The sequence below is a fragment of the Polypterus senegalus genome, chromosome 7 (assembly GCF_016835505.1).
Source record: "Polypterus senegalus isolate Bchr_013 chromosome 7, ASM1683550v1, whole genome shotgun sequence".
Taxonomy (NCBI): Eukaryota; Metazoa; Chordata; class Cladistia; order Polypteriformes; family Polypteridae; genus Polypterus; species Polypterus senegalus.
The window spans coordinates 83,026,947-83,050,091 of record NC_053160.1 but is presented as its reverse complement, the minus strand read 5'-3'; the positions used below and the strand labels follow the sequence as shown (position 1 = coordinate 83,050,091).

The 23,145-nt window shown below is 36.4% G+C and overlaps 1 protein-coding gene across 1 annotated transcript in view; it reads right to left on the bottom strand.

Annotated features, from left to right (window-relative positions):
• The window catches only part of commd10 (COMM domain containing 10), a 161,544-nt gene that overhangs the window by 129,291 nt on the left and 9,108 nt on the right, over positions 1-23,145 (bottom strand). The window contains exons 4-5 of the mRNA XM_039758964.1: positions 16,627-16,782; positions 4,106-4,216 (exon numbers count right to left, since the gene is read on the bottom strand). Coding sequence (XP_039614898.1) covers positions 4,106-4,216; positions 16,627-16,782 — 267 coding nt within the window. The remainder of the gene's footprint in view (positions 1-4,105; positions 4,217-16,626; positions 16,783-23,145) is intronic.

The window sequence follows — 23,145 nt, the reverse complement described above, 5'->3', positions numbered from 1 at the left end:
TTTGGTAAAGCCATACTCAGTGTATTCATTAGATGAACGGTAAAAAAGTAAGAGCGAGGGGAGGATGACTTATTGAGGCATGCAGGCTGTAGTTCGCGTCAACTCTATCTGAATTGTGCGATCACATTTGAAAAAATATATCTTTTTAAGTTCTATTTACTCCATATGTGTCAAACTCAAGGGATCATTTTATATACTGTATTATTGTTATTAATGGCCCGGGTATATGAAGCGCTGGTAACACAATAAACTACAGATCCCATAATGCAATGCAACGCTTCAGCTGCCTTGCCGAACACTTACCACGTTAATCAAGTCTAGCTTATGATGCTGCAAGTTATTGCGAAGCTAGCTCACACGATGCTGAAGAGAAAAGTTGATTCTGAAAATAGAGCCTTTAAAAACCGATGGGAGGCTGAGTATATGTTTACTGAACCCGTGAGTCTCATTTGTGGAGCTAATGTGGCTGTAATTACAGAATTTAATCTAAGACGGCACTATGAGACAAAATACAGGGTAACCTGAATGCAATGCAGAAGATACAGAAAGCAGAAGAATTAAATAAGAATCTGACACTTCAGCGGACGTTTTTACCGTGCACAATCACAAAGTGATTTCAAGTGAAGCTGCTTTTATGGGAGACACAAATGCACCAGTGCAACCCTGTTGCCAAGTAATGTTAAACCAAGTCGTCACTATGGTGTTCCCAAATACGCACTTTGCTGATAAACTGAGCGCACTGCGCACTGAGTTTGCACGCCGCTTTGGTGACTTTGAAGAACAAAAAAAGTCCGTCTACATGCGGCTCAAACTTTGTGCATGTTTGGTAGCACATATCTGTGTGAGAAGCTCTTCTCAGTGATAAAGACTAACAAAACAGCACACAGGAGTCGCCTCACTGATGAGCACCTGCAGTCCATCCTGAGAATCTCCACAACACAGAACCTCACACCAAACAGAAACGAACCTGTGGCCAAAAATAGATGCCAGGCGTCCAGCTCTAAAATGACATATGAGCAAAGACAACTTAATGATTTGATTTGTTATTGCTGAAAGGAACACATTTTATTTATATTTCCAGGTTTTGTTATGCAGCATGTTCATATTTGAATTTGTATAATTTTGACAGGATATATTTTTATGGAGAGCAAAATCTTTTGGGATATTTAAAATCTAACTTTATTTTTTATATTAAATTACATAAGAGTAAAGAAATTTGAATGTTTGTTCTTTTAACGTTTACTTTATTTCTAACTTGTATAATTTAGACAGGATATATTTTTATGGAGAGCAAAATATTATAAGTTGTTTAAGTTTTGAGTTGATTTATTCAGGAATAATATTCCTGTCTGTTTTTACCATTCCTACCAAAGATATTTCTGTCGACTAAATAAAAATTCCTTCCATTTAAAATTTAAATAGAACTTGAACAAATACGATAGTTCATAATATCCACGCAGACTTGCACGTAAGAGCGGAGTTATCCGTTTAACAAGCAGCGTATTGCACTGATACGAAATAGCTGTGTGTGTATATATGTAGATATGTATGTATATGTATATATATATGTATTTGTATGTATATGTGTGTGTGTATGTATGTATGTGTGTATGCATATGTATGTGTATATATGTAGATATATATATGTGTATGTATAAATATATATATATGTATATATATGTATATATATATATATATATATGACAACAACACTCATCACTCACAACAGTGACAAAACAATTACATTGACAATCATGTTACGTTATTTTCAAAATGTTTCCTTTTCTTTTTCATTGCTTCTTTAACACACTACTTCTCATTTCTGGCCTTGGTATTTTGCTAGTATTATATATACGTACACACACAAACACATTTTTTTGTACAAGACATTGGAAATTACATGCACCATCAGTAATCAAACTAATTTTGACAAAAATATTGAGATATGTAGAAATACATTTAATTAAGTTATTTTCTATATAAACGTCTACGTGTGGAATTGTGTCTGTCTGTCTGGCCTGGAAGTGAGAGGTGGAGTCGGGCTCCAACTCTAAGAAAATGGAAACTTGCTTAGCCACTAACATACAAGCAAGGTCAGCATGTCAGCAAAACGAAACCACAGAAGAAAGAGTCACTTGCTTAGCCCCTAATGCACAAGTGATGCAAGCACATCGGCAAAACAAATCCTCCTAGGAGAGAGATACCCAGAGTAGTTCCTTTCAATTACCTGACATCTCTACATTTCATTTTTTTTCCTGACAATTTCAATACTTTCTAGGATAAAAAGCCCGGGCTTACACAGCTAGTAATAATTACTTATTGCACTAATAAACACTGCAAAATTGAGTTCCAAGATACATAAAACAGAGTCAAAGTAACTGTCACATCATAACTACAATGTTTGAAAGAGGATGACAAGCTCTTAGCAATGAAGAAAGAGTTTGCCCTTAAATAACTCAAGAAGTCCAATAAAAAAAGTCTTCAGTGTACACAGAAAAACATGGGTCTGACAAGCTGTAGTTTTTCAAGAAATGTAAAATTCTTAAGGCAGTTTTAGATAACAAAATTGTGGTTTAAAGACAAGTACTCTGAAGCAGAATTAATATCCATTGAAATTCTCTAATCAATCTAAGTTTACGAGTTTACAAATTGCGAACTTGTAAGAAACTGTTATCTGTAAATTCATTATTACCTCAATTAGGTACATAAACATAGCCAGCTTTATTCAATTTTACTGATTGCATAGTGGCCTGCTGGGCTGAGGAAAATTCTTTATAATCATTATTCCTATGCCTCTAATTTTATTACCATACTTGGAATAACATTTCTCATAAATCTGTCCTTTCTTCAGTGTAGGCTGACTTTTAATATGATACAGTCTCATGTATATTATAAAAAAAAAAAAAAAAGGTATTTTTTTCCAGCTCTGGGTTGACAGGCACTTGACTTTCAAATAGATGAGATTTAATAAGCACAGTATAAATATGAATTAAAAAAATTAAAGACATACAAACTACTCTACTGTAATGCAGATAACCTACCTGCTTTTGTGTAACTTAATTAACCATTTAATGAAATTTAAAAACAAAAAATAAAAACATACATTTCAAGAATTAAACAAGAGCTTTTTATGTATAAAATTACAAAATTAACGTATTTAGTATGTTACTGATGAAGCAGGGGAATGTGAAATAATACATCCAGATTTACAGATTTTATTTCACATGTATTACGAAAGAACATTTTACTCATATGCAATAAAGAAGTATAAGAAAGGGTTATAAGTTAGTACTGAAAATTTCAAGACCACGGCTAACAAATCTGCAATTTGCAGGCCTCCTTATAACTGTCTTCAGCTAGTTTGGGTCTCATTTATGCATCAAAATGCAGACAACAGTACATAAGGCTTTACGCAGCAAATTTTACAATAAGTTAAGATGGATAGATTATAGCTACCGCCACACAATGTGAACATGTACAGGTACATTACTATTAGTTACCATAAAAATCATGTTCTTAAAACATTGTACACAACAGAACATGCGTTCAAACTGTTCAAAGAAAAAATAAAATATAAGTTAAGAAAAGTTCAACTAAATAAATTATAATAAACCAAATCAGTGTATGAAATCTTTATTAATGGCATGCATGAAAGAAAGTACTCTATTTGTTTAATTAAAAACACAAGTCTAGGTATGGTAGTATTTAAAAAGTACTTGTTATGTTTACATGATGATTAAAACATCTCTCTATTATAAAAAAAAAAAGACTTTTTTTTCCAGCGATGAGACGTGATCTTTTGAAAAGAGACAGAGAGACACTTTCAAGTCCCAGGAGACAGTCAAGTCATGTCATACTTACAGTACATCCAGAAAGTATTCACAGCGCATAACTTTTTCCACATTTTGTTATGTTACAGCCTTATTCCAAAATGGATTAAATTCATTTTTTCCTCAGAATTCTACACACAACATACCATAATGACAACGTGAAAGAAGTTTACTTGAGATTTTTGCAAATTTATTAAAAATAAAAAAATTGAGAAAGCACATCAACTATTTTATAAGGATCTGAAGCAAATAGCATGATATTATACTTAACATACCTCAGAATCTTCACTGTTGATCCCAAGTTCTAAAACAGCACAAGGTGACTTAACTTTAGCTTGAGAGGACTGAGACATTTGAAGACTGAGTTGCCATCCAATGTTTTCAAGCTGAAAACCATATAAATAACAAGACAAACTCTTAAATAATATTTGAAATATAATTAATTCTCATATAGTTATTAAAATATTCACTTTCATATGAATTCCCACAAATGAAACAACTGTTCTTACTATAATTTGTCCTTGTTATAAACATGCAAGTTTTTATAACCAACTAATATCAAAACAATTATGCATAAAAAAACATAAATCACACTGCTTTTCTCCTAATAATACAAAGTGAATAAAAAAAAAAAAAACTGGTTGATATTTTGCTTATGTATTTTTAGTACCTACTGGTTCTCTTAATTTAAAATATAAAAAAAAAACCATGAACAACTGACAAGTTGTAGGCAAAACACCCTGGATAAGTGGGTTAGCAAAATTGATGGTTTCGTTTATAACCAGCAACTGTATTAATATTTTAATAAATTTCAATAAAACAGAAAAGTTGAGATTCAATATTGAAGGTTTAGCTCTGCATGCTTTCCACTGCTACTAGATCAAACTTGCAATCTTTATCTTATAAACATAAAGTAAGTGCATATGTTTGCAAGAGAAACTGAAAATTAGATATGTCTAAGTTTAAACGTATTTTGACTTTCATTGTGTTTAGCAAATGTTAAGATTTTAGCGAAGACTTAGCTAAAATGTAAACTTAACACATAAACAATCATAAGATACTAAATATTGAGCAAGAACCTGTATTTGAGAAAGGATTTATGGGAAATGTGCAATATAAATGTTTTCATTTTTCTGGTACATACACTGGAGAGAGGTGCTAACTGGATATCTTCACCACATGCTTAAATCACCGTAACGGTATCTTTTTGATGCACAGAAATAGTAGATCTATTTTAATGTCTTTCTGTATTGCTGTGTTCCTTACCCTATAGTTTATTTTCCAACTACAGAGAGTTGATGACCATATCTATCAAAGGACAGAGATTAGGACCAAATATTAAACATTAAAAGTTTTGTTCAGAAACTGCAGCGACTGTACCAGTTTATTGGTCAATCTCACGATCACCCCTATCTTCATTCACGTATGAGACCTGAATATGCTTTAATTTCTACACTTGGTGCACTCCCATTCTTTCCCGGGATAGGCCCACGACCTCAGGGTTCAAGGTGCCATTTTCCAACTGAACCGTATCACAGTCACTTGCACATTTGAGACCATAGTCTAATGAGAACAAGAGGACAGCATATGCCAGAAACACTAGAGATGTTGACCATACTTTTATATACTGTTTAAGAAAATCGTGAGTAGGAGAGATGGCAAATCTTTGTTGACTATGAACAAACACAGAGACCGAACAGAACGCTAGCTGGGAATTCCATATTCCTGTAGTATCTTCTGCAAGATACCATAGGATTTATGATCAAGATCCACTGACAAGTTCAAAGAAAAAAATACACTGCGGCAGGATTGGAAAAATTCACTTAATCTCCCCAATATTTGTGAAGGACAAAATTTTTTTTTTCCTTTTTTTTTTTTTATTTATTTTTTATTAATTTAATTACAAGTTTTTACAAAGAGAAAAATTAAGAACAGATCGATCCCCACCCCTGAGAGAGAGAGCAAGCCAAACAGCGTTAAATTTAAGGCTTGTAAACATACCTAAATTAATAAATTCTCTGTGCTTTATGAACTTATTTTACAATATTACTGATTAGATCCTGCCATGTTTTGAAAAAAGACTGTACGGATCCTCTAACTGAGTATTTGATTTTTTCCAACTTCAAATAATATAACACATCGGTTTCCCACTGACTTAAAGAGTAGAGTTTGGGTTCTTCCAGTTTATGAGAATAAGTCTGCGTGCCAAAAGTGTAGTGAATGCAATCACAATTTGTTTGTCTTTCTCCGCTTTAAACCCATCTGGAAGAACACCAAACACAGCTGTTAATGGGTTAGGAGGGATTGTGAGTCCAAGGCTATCTGAAAGTTAATTAAAAATGTTTGTCCAGAATAATGTTAATTTGGTGTAGGAGCAGAACATGTGACCTAGTGAGGCTGGGACTTGGTTGCAACGTTCGCAGGTTGGATCATGCCCTGGAAACATTTTGGAGAGTTTTAGTCAAGACAGATGTGCTCGATATATAATTTTGAGTTGTATAATTGTATGCTTTGCGCATATGGAGTTTGAGTGAATTCTCTGCATTGCTACTTTCCACTCCTTTTCTGATATATTAATTGAAAGATCTTTTTCCCAGTGTCCTCTTGGATCTTTGAAAGGGAGGGATTGTAAAATGATTTTATGTATTGTAGAGAAGGAGTCTAAGTCCTTGAGATTGAGCAATATTTTTTCCAGCATGGATGAGGGTGCAAGATGAGGAAAATCTGGAAGGTTTTGTTTAACAAAGTTTCTGATTTGTAGATAGTGAAAGAAATGTGTAGCTGGAATGTTAAATTTGGAATTTAACTGTTCATAGGATGCAAAGACGTTGTCTATATAAAGATCTCTAAGCAAGTTAATTCCAAATTATTTCCAGATATTAAAACTGCATATGTTTGTGAAGGTTGAAAGAGGTGGTTCTCTTGCAGGGGTGCCACAGATAGAAGCTTCTCCGTCTTAAAATGCTTTCTACATTGGTTCCAGATTCTAAGTGAGTGGAGCACAATTGGGTTATTAGTGTATTGCTGATAACTTGTGTTTATTGGAGCGCAGAGCAAGGAATACAAAGAAGTACTGCAGAATTTTACTTCTATTGCAGACCAAGCCTGTGTATGTTCTTCTATTTGTGTCCAGGTTCTTATTGCCTGTATATTTGCTGCCCAGTAATAAAACTGGAAGTTAGGTAGAGCCATGCCGCCTTCTGCCTTTTGTCTTTGTAAGGTCGCTCTTTTGATGCGTGGATGTTTTGAATTCCAAATAAATGAGGTTATTGTCGAATCTAATTGCCTAAAAAATGATTTATTAATGTATATTGGGATGTTTTGAAATAAAAAAAGGAGTTTAGGAAGAATATTCATCTTAACAGTGTTAATTCTTCCAGCTAGTGTGAGATGAAGGGTTGCCCATCTATGCAAGTCTTGTTTAATTTTTTCCATGCAGACGGCGAAATTTTGTTGATATAGAGCTTTATGTTTACTTGTAATGTTTACCCCTTTTGAAATTTTGTGAGTGCTGCTAAGACTGCAGGCACAGAATTTTCTGGGTCTGAAATATACAGTACCATGTCATCTGCATATAATGAGATTTTCTGTTCCAGTCCTTCTCTGCTAATCCCCTTTATCTGATCAGTATTTCGACAATGTATTGCCAGTGGTTCAATGGCAATCGCAAACAGCAGCGGTGACAAGGGCATCCTTGTCTAGTGCCACGTTTTAGTTTAAAGTAGTCTGAGCAAATGTTGTTGATGCAAACTGAAGCTTCTGGGTTAGTATACAGTAATTTAATCCATGCACAAATGTTTGGGCCAAACCCAAACTTCTCCAATATAGTAAAAAGGTATTTCCATTCAATCATGTGAATGCTTTTTCTGCATCCAATGATATTATTATTTCTGGGGTGTTTGATTTAGTTGGTGAGTATATTACATTAAACAGGCGTCGAAGATTTGAAGATAAGTGCCCCCTAATAAATCCAGTTTGGTCTTGTGATATTACCGAGGGAGCACTTTCTCCATCCTTCTGGCTATGATTTTAGAGAGTATTTTAACGTCGTTATTCAGAAGTGAAATTGGTCTGTATGATGCACATTGTAATAAGTCCTTATTTTGTTTTGGAAAGACAGTGATTAGTGCTTGGCGAAAGGTTTGTGGAAGAGATTGGTTATCTCTGGCTTCTGTAAATGTTGCTAATTGGAGGGGAGCTAGCTGAGCGGAGAATTTCTTGTAAAATTCTGCAGGGTAGCCATCAGGGCCTGCTGCTTTCCACCTTGGAGTGACTTTATAGCATCTAGTAATTCTGATAATGCAGAGGTTTATCAAGTTCCTCCACACTAAAGCGTCTATTTGTGGTATCTGTAATGTATCCAGAAATGCATTAGATTGTGTATTGTCTTCTTTAAACTCAGTAGTATATAGGGATTTATAGTAGTCTCTGAAAGTGTGCATTATATTTTTGTGTTCGATGATTTTATCTCCATTCGTGTTAGTGATTACGAGATTGCGTTATGCACTTCTTGCTTGTGAATTTGTTGAGCTAAAAGCTTATTAGCTTTCTCCCATGTTCATAGTAATGATGTCTGGATTTGTAAATTAGTTGTTCAGTTTCTTTAGTTGTCAAGAGGTTTAATTCTGAATGTAGAGCCTGCCTCCTCCTATGTAGAGTCTCGCTTGGTAGTCTGGCATGTTCTTCATCTATTTTAGTAATTTCGCTTTTTATCTCTGCTACTTTCTTGGCTCGGATTTATTTCTGTGGGAAAGATATGAGATAATCTGTCCTCTTAAGAAGGCCTTAAGAGTTTCCCAGAGTATTCCTGCAGAGATCTCGGGAGATGTATTTGTCTCTAGAAAGAATTTGATTTGTTTGGATATAAATTCAGTACAATTCTCGTCAGCTAATAGAAGCGGGTTGAGGCGCATCTGGGGTGAGTGTATGGGGCTTAGTAATTTTAGCTCCAAGATCATAGGTGCATGGTCAGAAATAACAATAGCATCGTATTTGCAAGATTTAATCTTAGGCAAGAAGTTATTGTCTATAAAGAAGTAATCAATCCTTGAGTAGCAATGATGTACTGGTGAGTAGAAAGAATATGTTCTTGAATTTGGGTTTAAAAACCTCCAGGGGTCTGATAAGTTGTGATCAGTTATAAACTTTGTAATTATTTTTGCAGTGTTAGATGCTGTTCCCCTGTGGAGGAAGTCCTATCTAAAAGTGGATTTAGAACACAATTAAAGTCCCCAGCCATTATAACTTTATGAGTGTTCAGATTGGGAATGGATGCAAATAAATTTTGTATAAATTCCTTATCATCAACATTAGGTGCATAAACATTTATCAAAATCATTTTACAGTTAGATAAGTCTCCCATGACCATTACATATCTCCCTTCAGGATCCAATACTACATCTGATGCTACAAATGGTACTGTTCTATGTATGAGAATTCCCACACCTCTAGTTTTCTTTGTAAAACTAGAATGGAACATTTGGCCAGTCCAGTCTTTTTGCAGCCGGAACTGATCCTTGCTTAGTAAGTGGGTTTCCTGTAAAAATACTATTTTAGCATTTAGACCTGTTAGGTGAGAGAGTACTTTCTTTCTCTTTAATTCGTGATTCAGGCCTTTAACATTCCAGCTTACGAAGTTAACTGTCCCATCATGGAGACACTGATTCTGAGTTTTTGATGTCATTTTATAGTCTTATTATAATTATAAAGACTGAGAGGATAGATTAGGTATAGATCAGGCCTGCTCTCTTTCTCTCCCCCCCCCTTAATTTGCCTCCCCAAGTGAGGCTAAAACCCACTTCACACAGTCCCAGTCCTCTGACATACCCAGAGACAGAGTACGCCCAAAGCAAAACAAGCTCCAATGCAGCGCGCTTTAGGGTTAAAAGATAGAGATATAGAGATTTATTTATTTTTTTTTTTTATAAAGAAATAAGTTTTGCACTTAATATATATATATATATATATATATATATATATATATATATATATATATATATATATATATATAGTCTTCAGCAATTTTAGAGCATTAAGATGATACACCCAGATAATAAACCCGGGATGGTGTTAAAAATGTGTCCAGAAGAAGCATAACAAGTCTTAATGCAGTAATAGCTATAACAGTACACCAAGGGTATGATATTGAACAGTCTTGTTTAGGGTAGAGATGAAATAATTAGAAAAGAAAAAGAGAAAAAAAAAAGAATAATTAAGCATAATAAAACATAAACAGATAGCGCCCTAATAATACTAAGTAATAATGAGAACATATTAGAATATATGCTGATAAAAACCCGTATTTTAAAATGAATAGATCAGACAAAAGATTATTAATCTTTGCTTTATCATTAACCGACATGACTCACTATTATGTATCAGAATAGTCCCGGGATCAGCTTTCTTAATTCCTTTTCTGCTGCTTCCTTGCTAGCGAAGACATAGAATTGACCCTGCCATTCTACTTTAAGTTTTGCCAGATACAGGAGGCTGTATTTGACACTGGCTTGCCGTAGCCGCTGTTTAATATTATAGAAGGCTGCGCGTTTAGTAGCTGTTGCTGGAGAGAAGTCAGGGAAGATAAGAATGTGGTTATTTTCATATATAATATCTTCCTTGTTTCTGAGGAGTGCCATCACCTCTAGCTTAAATGATAATCGTTCAAAACGAACTATAAAAGATCTTGGTCGGGGTCTGACGGTGTTTGATCCGCGTACGCGGTAAGCCATTGCTATCTCAGATTCTGCTTTAAAGTCGTCCCCGATTATTTTAGAAAAAAGTTCAGCTGCAAATTTCACAGGGTTTGAACTTTCTCGATTTTCCGGCAGATCTTCAATTCTGACATTATACCTTCTACTCCCATCTTCTAAAGCAGCCAGTCTGTCTCCAAGTTTTTCTCCGAGTTTTTTGCATTCGGAACTGACGTTTACTGCTCTTTCCTCGGCACTGGCAGCTAAATGTTCGGCCATTTCAATCCGATTCGTGAATGTCTCCTTGAAATACTCCAATTGATCAGTAAGCGTGCTCAGTTTAACCGAGTTTTCCTGAATGCTCACTTCAATTTTACTCAGCACCTGTCGAAGCTCAAGTTGCACCTATTGACGCAGCCTTTCATTTGCCTGTTGGAATTCCTGTCGCAGCCTCTCATTTGCCTGTTGGAATTCCTGTCGCAGCCATTCATTGGCCTGTTTCATCTCCTGTTTCAGTCTCTCATGTGCCTTTGCCCTTGCTTTCTCATTAGCCTTCTCGCTTTTCTTTATATCTTGCGTGAGCTCAGCGAGCAACACCTTCAATTCAGATAGTTCAATTGTGATTTCTTGTACCATAGATGAAGCAGCAGACTTTGCTGTAGCCGGTGTTCACGCTGCTTCAGGCTCGCGTAATTGCGTAATTGAAGCCGCGGACTTCAAGGCCCTTTCCAGTTTTATGTGATCTTCTCCAATCAGCGAGCTATCCAGATTTGCACTCACAATCGCACCTTCGCTCCCCTTTTTGCTCTCAGCCGGCGACAATGTAGCGGACCGTGGTCCCGAAGAGTCTGTGCTTTCACCCATCTGATCCAGGTCTGTCTCTGAAAGGCTGTATCTAGAACTGGGGCTTGCTGATCGCAGCTTGGGTGTAGCTTTAGTTTTCGATTCTTTCGAACCCCCCTTCTTGTTGGCCATGTTTACTTGTGCTTACATCTACTGTAGCAGTCCCTCTCGGGTTGAATAAATACAGGATATCTCAGGATAATAAGCAAATAATATGAAAAATAACACCACTGCTAGCGGAGCTCCACTTCAGACGTCCATCTCTCGCATCGGAAGAGACTAAACAGAACGCTAGCTGGGAATTCTATATTCCTGTAGTATCTTCTGCAAGATACCATAGGATTTATGATCAAGATCCACTGTCTGTCAAGTTCAAAGAAAAAAATACACCGAGGCAGGATTGGAAAAATTCACATAATCTCCCTAATATTTGTGAAGGACAAAATTAACTGTTCTAATTAACTGAATCTTTTTCCTGAATCTGACATTCTACTATCAGAGGGAATCTTGATTCTAATAACCTGGTTAGCACACTCTTTCCCAGGAAGGATGAGGAGTTTGATATCTTACTAACTGGAACACATCTACCATTACCCCCCACCTCCCCCCCAATTCCAAAAAAAAACCAAAAGGTACCATCATCCCCATCTCTCCCCTTCAACATCCAGCGAGATCTAATCTGCCATGGTAGTCTTTCTGCTGTTCAGTTTTAATCAATGCATTGAAGTTAAGACACAAAAACAGACTCAATCTTACTAATAATTCTAGCACTTCTTACTCTAAGAGAGTGTATACAGTAGATCTAGGGATTCTTCAAAGAACTCCTTACACTTACTCTAAATTGACTATTATGATGCAATCTTAGCGCTATTCTCCATAGTTCACTAAACTCCTCCCATATGCGTGTTCTTTCTTTGACCACTTCTGCTACTTGTTAAATTTCTGAGCTTCTGATGGAGCTTTTCAACTCCATCTCTCCAGCAACAGATATTTAAACTGCAGCAATGACAGAAATCTACCACCATTTGAACACAGCTCTTGAACAGGACGCATTCCATGGTCATCACGCCTTCCATTGTACATGATAAGCTCATCTGAAAGTGAGAGTTTGAATCAATTCAGAAAAGTGACCCTCATTATCTATGTTACTGTTTTTAATAATAAAACATTGCCTACATGGTGTCAGACACAGAAAGCTGGAGCATGTTACATAGTGTCTAATGGTTATGGGGAAAGATTTTGATGTAACACACCATTTCATACAAATTAGACTGGAGGAGCTCTCAACGGACAATTACTGACGTCACAGCCTATCTTGCATCTTCTGCTCCTTCCCTTTTATCTTCCTCACCTCAAGATAGCATTACCATAGGATGTTCAATGTCAGTCATGATGAAATATGTAACTGAAGCAGAGCTCTCCAAGGAGGAGTTTTCAAGCTGTTTTCAACACTGGAAATCATATGGGATTACCAATGGTTTCCCAACCCTTTATTTGTTTATCTGTGTTTACGTTTCAAAGCCCTAGTATTAATACGATTATTTGTTAAGACTATATGAGCCTGGTAGGAATAGAATTGATATATTAATTTTGTACCATTAGTTTGTAAAGTGTACATACTGAGAAAGGACACTTTATGAACATATTCACATATGATACATGAAGGGTATTCAAAAACATCCTTTTTCTGAGGGAAATTTATTTTGAAAGGTCTGACTCTCCCCCTTATTAAGTAGGCAAGACTCTTGTCTTCAATTTGAGTGTATGATGAGTTTTCTAGAAGTATTAATATTTTAGCAAAAAAATACATGCATTTTGCACATTTTTAGCACACAAATGTGTAAAAGAGATATCAGTTATGTGACACGAGTTACGTGAAAATTGTTTTTTACATGGATATCTTTGACATTGTTTGTCTTGGTCCACTGCAGCTCACTATTAGATCCAGTTCAATTTACACTCTTTGTTATTTACTTTCTTCATGAAAACATGATATTAAAATTTTTTCTCAGCCACCACTCCAAAACTACATAGGGTAAGTAACACATTAAAAAAATAATATTACTTTTGGAAGAGTATTCCTTTTAAAAGACCAAGAACTTACATAAATAATTTTTAGGGCACAGAATTAAGGATACACATTTTAGTAGAAAACGAAATAATTTGTGATTTTAAATGAAAAGGCCATCATACAGTGGGATGCAAAAGTTTGGGCAACCTTGTTAATAGTCATTATTTTCCTGTATAAATCGTTGGTTGTTACGATAAAAAATGTCAGTTAAATATAACATACAGGAGACACACACACAGTGATATTTGAGAAGTGAAATGAAGTTTATTGGATTTACAGAAAGTGTGAAATAATTGTTCAAACAAAATCAGGCAGGTGCATAAATTTGGGCACCACAAAAAAGAAATGAAATCAATATTTAGTAGATCCGGCTTTTGCAGAAATTACAGCCTCTAAACGCTTCCTGTAGGTTCCAATGAGAGTCTGGATTGTGGTTGAAGGTATTTTGGACCATTCCTCTTTACAAAACATCTCTAGTTCATTCAGGTTTGATGGCTTCCGAGCATGGACAGCTCTCTTTAACTCACACCACAGATTTTCAATTATATTCAGGTCTGGGGACTGAGATGGCCATTCCAGAACGTTGTACTTTTTCCTCTGCATGAATGCCTTAGTGGATTTTGAGTAGTGTTTCGGGTCGTTGTCTTGTTGAAAGATCCAGCCCCGGCGCAGCTTCAGCTTTGTCACTGATTCCTGGACATTGGTCTCCAGAATCTGCTGATACTGAGTGGAATCCATGCGTGCCTCAACTTTGACAAGATTCCCAGTCCCTGCACTGGCCACACAGCCCCACAGCATGATGGAACCACCACCATATTTTACTGTAGGTAGCAGGTGTTTTTCTTGGAATGCTGTGTTCTTTTTCCTCCATGCATAACGCCCCTTGTTATGCCCAAATAACTCAATTTTAGTTTCATCAGTCCACAGCACCTTATTCCAAAATGAAGCTGGCTTGTCCAAATGTGCTTGAGCATACCTCAAGAAGCTCTGTTTGTGCTGTGGGCGGAGAAAAGGCTTCCTCTGCATCACTCTTGCATACAGCATCTCCTTGTGTAAAGTGCGTCGAATGGTTGAATGATGCACAGTGACTCCATCTGCTGCAAGATGATGTTGTAGGTCTTTGGTGCTGGTCTGTGGGTTGACTCTGACTGTTCTCACCATTCGTCGCTTCTGTCTATACAAAATCTTTCTTGGTCTGCCACTTCGAGCCTTAACTTGAACTGAGCCTGTGGTCTTCCATTTCCTCAACATGTTCCTAACTGTGGAAACAAACAGCTTAAATCTCTGGGACAGCTTTCTGTATCCTTCCCCTAAACCATGATGGTGAACAATCTTTGTCTTCAGGTCAAGAGTTGTTTTGTGACCCCCATGTTGCTACTCTTCAGAGAAAATTAAAGGAGGAGGGAAACTTACAATTGACCCCCTTAAATACTCTTTCTCATTATAGGATTCACCTGTGTATGTAGCTCAGGGGTCACTGAGCTTACCAAGCCAATTTGAGTTCCAATAATTAGTTCTAAAAGTTTTAGAACCAATAAAATGACAACGGTGCCCAAATTTATGCACCTGCCTGATTTTGTTTGAACAATTATTGCACACTTTCTGTGAATCCAATAAACTTCATTTCACTTTTCAAATATCACTGTGTGTGTCTCCTATATGATATATTTAACTGACATTTTTTATCGTAACAACCAACGATTTATGACTGACATTGAACATCCTATGGTAATGCTATCTTGAGGTGAGGAAGATAAAAGGGAAGGAGCAGAAGATGTAAGATAGGCTGTGACATCAGTAATTGTCCGTTGAGAGCTCCTCCAGTCTAATTTGTATGAAATGGTGTGTTACATCAAAATCTTTCCCCATAACCATAACATAACAACGATTTACACAGGAAAATAATGACTATTAACAAGGTTGCCCAAACTTTTGCATCCCACTGTATTTGAGAAAAGGTTGTGTTGGAGAAAATGTAAAAAAATTCACATAATTGTTGCACTTTAAGTATTGCAAACTGCAGTATAAAATAAATAGAGGAAATGTTCATCCTAAAATGGTAAATTTGCTGCTTTACTGAAACTACCAGTGGCACCTCTGCCTTAAGGGCAGTGGGACAGTGTCCCCAATCCTAGAATAGACAGCGTTTTTCTGCAAAAATTAACTAAGTAGAAGCCTCAGTAATTTAACATATTGAATTTAACGTATTTCAGCTGTTTATAGCAACATCAACTTAGTTGTCATAATCTAATTTTACATAATTTTTCATAATATGCTTAATATATTTACTTATCAAGTAAAATATTTCCTTTTGCACCTGGAGCCACCAACCTGTTTCCAAGATGCTGGGGGAGGCCCTGAAAAATTAAGCATAATTTTGTACATGTGTTCATGTGCAGACTGAACTTTTCAGTTTCGCCTTGGGGCTTGCTGACTACAGCCCTATCAGGCGATCCACTACTTTATTCTGGTGTAATTTAAATGGCACATCTTACTATTTTGTCTGTGTTGTCATTACTACTATACAACATCATTTATATATTATCCTAGGATATAGCGGGTTGGACAATGACTGACTGACTGACTATATTTTTAAATATTCTTTTACATTTATGCTTCTGGGGTAGGGTACTTGATGTTGATTATGAGATTATCTATTAATACTGTTTTCTAGTGGTTGCATTATTATGACAAAATAATATATTGATACGTCTTCAATTTGTGTGCATTTTTTTGGCATTAGTCTAATAAATTGTGATATAGAGTGTCACTTCCTCACTCTCACACCCAAAGTTTACTGTAGCTAGTCATATTTCTTGACTGCTCTCCAAACCCACAGCCCTTGCTTCGATCTTCCTTTGAGGTATCTCCAATGATCTTTCCCCTGCATGCACATTTACACTATTGGCTCCACCTCATACTTTTGGTCACAGGCAACACCATTTGAACTTACTTTCCCCAACTTTGTGAGTTGATCCAGGTGGACACGTACCCAGGCCAATAGATTTAAGCAAAGAAGCAGATCTCATATTTGCTACAAATTACTGATCCCCCTGCTTCTCTCTCTCACCCTCCCACTCATACCCTCTGCATGAACTCCTTTTATGGCTGGCTTTTCAGAATGGTTATCAGTCCACAAATACCCATGTACCATGTGTCCACAATTTTGATAATAACAAGAAAAAATTATTACCTTTTTAGGTGCAAACATTCTTTGCCTGAATTTCTCTATGCTTTCTTGACCAGAACTTGCCCATATCTGCGTAAAGGCCTCTGCTTTCTCAGGAGAGAGATGTATATTTTCTAGCTGCTGCTGAAGTGATGCAGGTTTTATATTGTGATAGACAGCCTGGAAACAAACAAATGTAATAGAAATAACAAAATGACCAACACTTGAGGTTATATATACTGTTATTACCCATAACTCAGGAGCTTCAGTGAGAATCTAAATATTATTTCTGTGTTTGTTCTCTATGCAGTATACACCATATACCAGTTAGCCTTCAAGAACTATCTCTGCATAATCTGTGACAGGAGATTTCAATGATAGTGATTTTGAATTTTCAACCTATGATACACGTTTGAATGGATTTAAAATTTGCATATCAATGATATAGTTTGATTGTCCATGGGACTTAAATGAATTTTAACATTTTAACATAAAGATACTTTGAAGTACAGTATATGGTTATCATTCTTGCCCCAGACAACCTGAAACAAAAAAAAAGTAGTCATGATGCTAGAAAAATAAAACCGGATTTTACATTCCTGCAGAAGACACCTTCTCACATAATACCACAGAAGACCATACAAAATTATTTTTATTTTTTTATGGCATCTTTTATTAACGTATATTACTTCAAATGAACAGAGTTCAATTAATAAATTACACTTATTGTATACATCACTGGAGTACAGGCTTACAAAGTGAGCATGTACAAGGCAGGGTCTGGAACTGGTCAATTGTTTTTTGCCAACAGGTTACACTATGTGCAACATTTTTGATCAAAATAATATAATATATATATAATATAATATAAAACCTTACACTGCAGAAAGATAGGACATGACTGTAAATGCAAGTTATAAGGTATACTGTTCTATTTATCAATACATTCAATTTACCTTCTTAACCAAATTCATGTTTGCAGTGGGATGAAACTTATTTAGACAAGAATGCATAGTAATTACATGCAAAAAACATCAAAACTGCCTTAAAATGCAAAAGCAAAATAAACCAATCTACTGAATTTCTCTTTAGTAAATACTCTTAACATACTCCACTGCTACAGTACAGAATTTGATAGATTAAATGTACATTAATATTTAACCTGTTAATGTACAGTACTTTCATATACTGTACATACAGTGGCTACTTTTGTTCACATAAATGATCGAATGATTTTCTTTACCATAGATTTTGATCAATTTGACGGGTAATTTTAATTTTTGAATAAATCATGCAAATCAACAGCACTTCCCAAGAAAGAAAGACAATTATAAACCAATAAAAAATGTAAATTTGAAAAACTCAAAATGTTAACATCTGCAGGGCTCTAGACTAACTTTTTGCACTGGTGCGCCTAACTTTTTTTCTTAGGTGCACCAGCACAAAAGTTAGGTGCACCCAAATTTTCAACCGCATCACATTTAACACCACAGTTTTACAAGTTCACTTTATTTATTTATTTGTTTTTTTTTTTTTTTAAATCGCTGTCCATATTGGCAATATTGACTTGTAAATGATTAACTAACAATCTGGTCAATATAAAGTTCTTTATTTGAAGGCAAGCACAATTCTACAAGAAAGGTAACTGACTGAAAAAGTGTTGGTGCTTAAAGTGCTTTACTGAGCTGAAATTTAAACTTAAAAAATCTCAAGATAAATTAACTAAAAAGAAAATCAAAATTAAGTGTTTTAAGGGCTTTAAACTGAACATCTCATGGCTCAATGTCTTATGGACTATCCTCCATTGCAGTCACATGCCCCTCGGATGGCCAACTCCTGTAGTTTGGCCTTCTTGATCTTTGGCCTTGACTAAACCAGCTGGCCACACTCTCTAGCATCAAAATCTTCCAGACTTGGGCATGAGCATGCTCGACCTCAATGTGTCCAATAAGTATATTCACCGGTCTTCCTCTCCAAGATCTGACCGACACACAATGACGCATTCCTTTGTGGCGATATCTGTGTCTCCGTCGATCAGGAATGCCATGTACGCACTGTTCGCAATTTGCACAGACGTCTTTTTTTTCAATGTATCTGCGATGACTCCTATAAATTGGGCGCACGCGACATCATTGCTGTACGTCGGGTTTATTTTCAAGCCATTTTTCTTCATAAGAATTATTTCGGACTTGAATTTAGTGAAGGGAAGTTCTTCTTTTGCAATATTGTAGGCAACGTTAAGCTTAATTATCATCTCGGCCTTGTCTGATGATCTGTTTGCTGCTGCCTTGCGCTGAAAGGCAGTGGGGAGAGGGACACTTGAGCAGTGCATTTATCGCGGCATGTAATGTGTTTTATAGATGCATTGTGCTTTTTCAGCGTTTCAATTCTAAATGTATTAGAACCAGTCACAAATGCACTACTGCCGGCCATGGTCTTCCCACACTCTTTACAGTAAATACAGTGCATTATATTATCGGTTTTACTGTATCTTAGCCAGGGAAACTGGTCAAGCCACTCTTTTCGAAATGTATACACTTTCCCCTTTTAATTTCAGTAGGCTCGGACTCGATCGTATGTGGCTCATTATCTAATGCCGTCTCCGGATCAGGGCTTGCTATAACTTGGGAGGTTGATGGCTCCGTGTCAGAGCATTGGTTATGATTTTCGGACGGATCAGGCCCTAATTTAACATTCTTAACGAAAAAGCTGTCAATCGTTCTTTTCATCTTCTCTCATAATCCGCGGCTATATCCACTGTTTACCTGATGGGCTACTCACCTCTTTGTCTGACTGCATCACATGCATTTTCAAACGTACACACACGTACAGGAATATCTGGACCACGGCCAATCAGAGGGGGGGCGGGATCCGCCCTTCACTATCTCTGATTGGTTTAGACCACGATATGGGCCTAATGTGTGTCTGTTGTTGAACAACAGGGAGACTTTAAGAGTCACGGAGTTTCGTTTTTTTTCCCCCCTCGAACGGCTGGTCGCACCGGTGCAACCTTTGATTTTTTTTAGTCGCACCATTAAGAAATTAGGTCGCACGTGCGACCAAATTGGTCGCACTCTAGAGCCCTGGGGATGCTATTCTGAAGACTACTGTGGATAAACTAACAGTTATCACATATTTATAGAACAACTCTCTTCTAAGATATAACCTTAAACCTTAATATTCATATAATAGGAAATAAACCCAGAAAAAGGTCTCATGTTGCTACTACTAAAGGCGAAGAGTAATGTGGCAGAATTATCCAGTAGATGGCAACCATATAATAAAACATAAGCTTTAAGAGTAATATAAACAGATTAATTTAACTAATAACAAGATGTTTACACATTTACATTCTGAATAACATGAACTCACAGTATGGATGCAATGAGGCTAAAGTATAACACAATGACGTGAGCCCATGTTGATACCAATGAGATTCTTAGTTTTTGAAAATTGTCAGTAAGGGAGTGTCACCTCTGAATAGTTTATCTAACTCATTTAACAGCTGCTTGACTGGACTGACACCTGGTGACTAGCAAGGTCAGTGCCTTAGGTTGAAATCATGATCAAAAATCCTAGGAAGCATTCAAGGACTTTCTTTTTGTTAAAAAGGTAGGAAGTACTTTGCTATTAAAACAAATATGCAAACAGATTAACTGCTACAAAAAATACAACTTATTAGCAGTGAAGCTCAGATACATTACAAAAACCAAATGTATTCCCTGTAAAGGGAACAGATGAGACCCAAGAAAACATACCAACTACCACTATACTAACACTATAAAATAATTCTTGAAACAGACATATCCATTTTCCTCAATGGGTTTTCATTATATTCTAGCTGTTCCAAGTCAATATTTTTCAAATAATTCAGTGTCTGATGTCATTGCTTCTTAGCCTTCTGGAACTTCACCCTTAAGTGAATTTTGCCTTCAAATGTGTCTCTTTCGACACCATTATTGCCATTCTTAGTTATCTGGAATTATTTAGAATTTTTAAAGAGCTCACTCCTGACAATGATGTACATAGTAGAAGCCACAGTAGAACTGTTGTTTCTGAATTACTCATGTATACACGACAGCTTCCTCTCATTAGTAGTAGTTTTATCAAAGGTGCAGAGTACAGTGAAATTCATGGATGCACAGTATGTCAAACTACATGCAACACATCGCTACTATCTAGTACCATGATACATTTTGCCTGTGATCAATATTTTGCAGAAGTGGATTCAACTATAATTCAATATCTGGAACTAAACTGGAAGTAACTGAGAATTATCAAATTGTGTTTCATTCCAATTCATCATGAAATGATTTATTATCCTAGCCATATAATCATTTTCAATGACCACCTAATATATAGTGTCTCAGAGATCTACAGTCAGACCATTATCTCTTTAAAACTGTACTATCTGCAGTTAATCAAATTCAATGTTCATTTTTAATAGTACCTTTCAGAAAGCAAAATAAAAAATAAGGTGCTTTAAAAGTACAGTGGTGTGAAAAACTATTTGCCCCCTTCCTGATTTCTTATTCTTTTGCATGTTTGTCACACAAAATGTTTCTGATCATCAAACACATTTAACCATTAGTCAAATATAACACAAGTAAACACAAAATGCAGTTTTTAAATGATGGTTTTATTATTTAGGAGAAAAAATCCAAACCTACATGGCCCTGTGTGAAAAAGTAATTGCCCCTTGTTAAAAATAACCTAACTGTGGTGTATCACACCTGAGTTCAATTTCCGTAGCCACCCCCAGGCCTGATTACTGCCACACCTGTTTCAATCAAGAAATCACTTAAATAGGAGCTGCCTGACACAGAGAAGTAGACCAAAAGCACCTCAAAAGCTAGACATCATGCCAAGATCCAAAGAAATTCAGGAACAAATGAGAACAGAAGTAATTGAGATCTATCAGTCTGGTAAAGGTTATAAAGCCATTTCTAAAGCTTTGGGACTCCAGAGAACCACAGTGAGAGCCATTATCCACAAATGGCAAAAACATGGAACAGTGGTGAACCTTCCCAGGAGTGGCCGACCAACCAAAATTACCCCAAGAGCAGAGGCGACTCATCCGAGAGGTCACAAAAGACCCCAGGACAACGTCTAAAGAACTGCAGGCCTCACTTGCCTCAATTAAGGTCAGTGTTCACGACTCAACCATAAGAAAGAGACTGGGCAAAACGGCCTGCATGGCAGATTTCCAAGACGCAAACCACTGTTAAGAAAAAAGAACATTAGGGCTCGTCTCAATTTTGCTAAGAAACATCTCAATGATTGCCAAGACTTTTGGGAAAATACCTTGTGGACTGATGAGACAAAAGTTGAACTTTTTGGAAGGCAAATGTCCGTTACATCTGGCATAAAAGGAACACAGCATTTCAGAAAAAGAACATCATACCAACAGTAAAATATGGTGGTGGTAGTGTGATGGTCTGGGGTTGTTTTGCTGTTTCAGGACCTGGAAGGCTTGCTGTGATAGATGGAACCATGAATTCTACTGTCTACCAAAAAATCCTGAAGGAGAATGTCTGGCCATCTGTTTGTCAACTCAAGCTGAAGCGATCTTGGGTGCTGCAACAGGACAATGACCCAAAACACACCAGCAAATCCACCTCTGAATGGCTGAAGAAAAACAAAATGAAGACTTTGGAGTGGCCTAGTCAAAGTCCTGACCTGAATCCAATTGAGATGCTATGGCATGACCTTAAAAAGGCGGTTCATGCTAGAAAACCCTCAAATAAAGCTGAATTACAACAATTCTGCAAAGATGAATGGGCCAAAATTCCTCCAGAGCGCTGTAAAAGACTCATTGCAAGTTATCATAAGCGCTAGATTGCAGTTATTGCTGCTAAGGGTGGCCCAACCAGTTATTAGGTTCAGGGGGCAATTACTTTTTCACACAGGGCCATGTAGGTTTGGATTTTTTTTTTCACTAAATAATAAAAAGCATCATTTAAAAACTGCATTTTGTGTTTACTTGTGTTATATTTGACTAATGGTTAAATGTGTTTGATGATCAGAAACATTTTTTGTGACAAACATGCAAAAGAATAAGAAATCAGGAAGGGGGCAAATAGTTTTTCACACCACTGTATACAGAGTACAAGCCAAAATAACAAGGCAAAATACAAGAACATTCTTTGCTAAAATCAACACAAGCTGAAATGAACTGACAGTATGTGAAATTGGAATGGCAATATATGTAAAAGGACTGTTGTAGTGCTCAAGCAAGATTAAAAACCATAAAAGTTTCCATTAGGTGCTGAGTTGGATGAATATAAAGAACTAGCCAACCCGCATAATCAGGCCAGTTTTTTAATGATTTTTAAGCAGAGGGAGAAAATTAACATTTGAAAAATCGGTAATGTAATAAATCTGCAAGCAAAGCAACATTGTAACAATGCACGGAACGAACCAACACACAATCGTCCGTGACTGAAAACTGGCGGACTGGCATCGTGCCTTCTCCTGCCAGACGGAGGGATGGGGGTGCACAGCACGGAGTGTGGAAAGAGAGGAGAGAAGGACATCCATTCA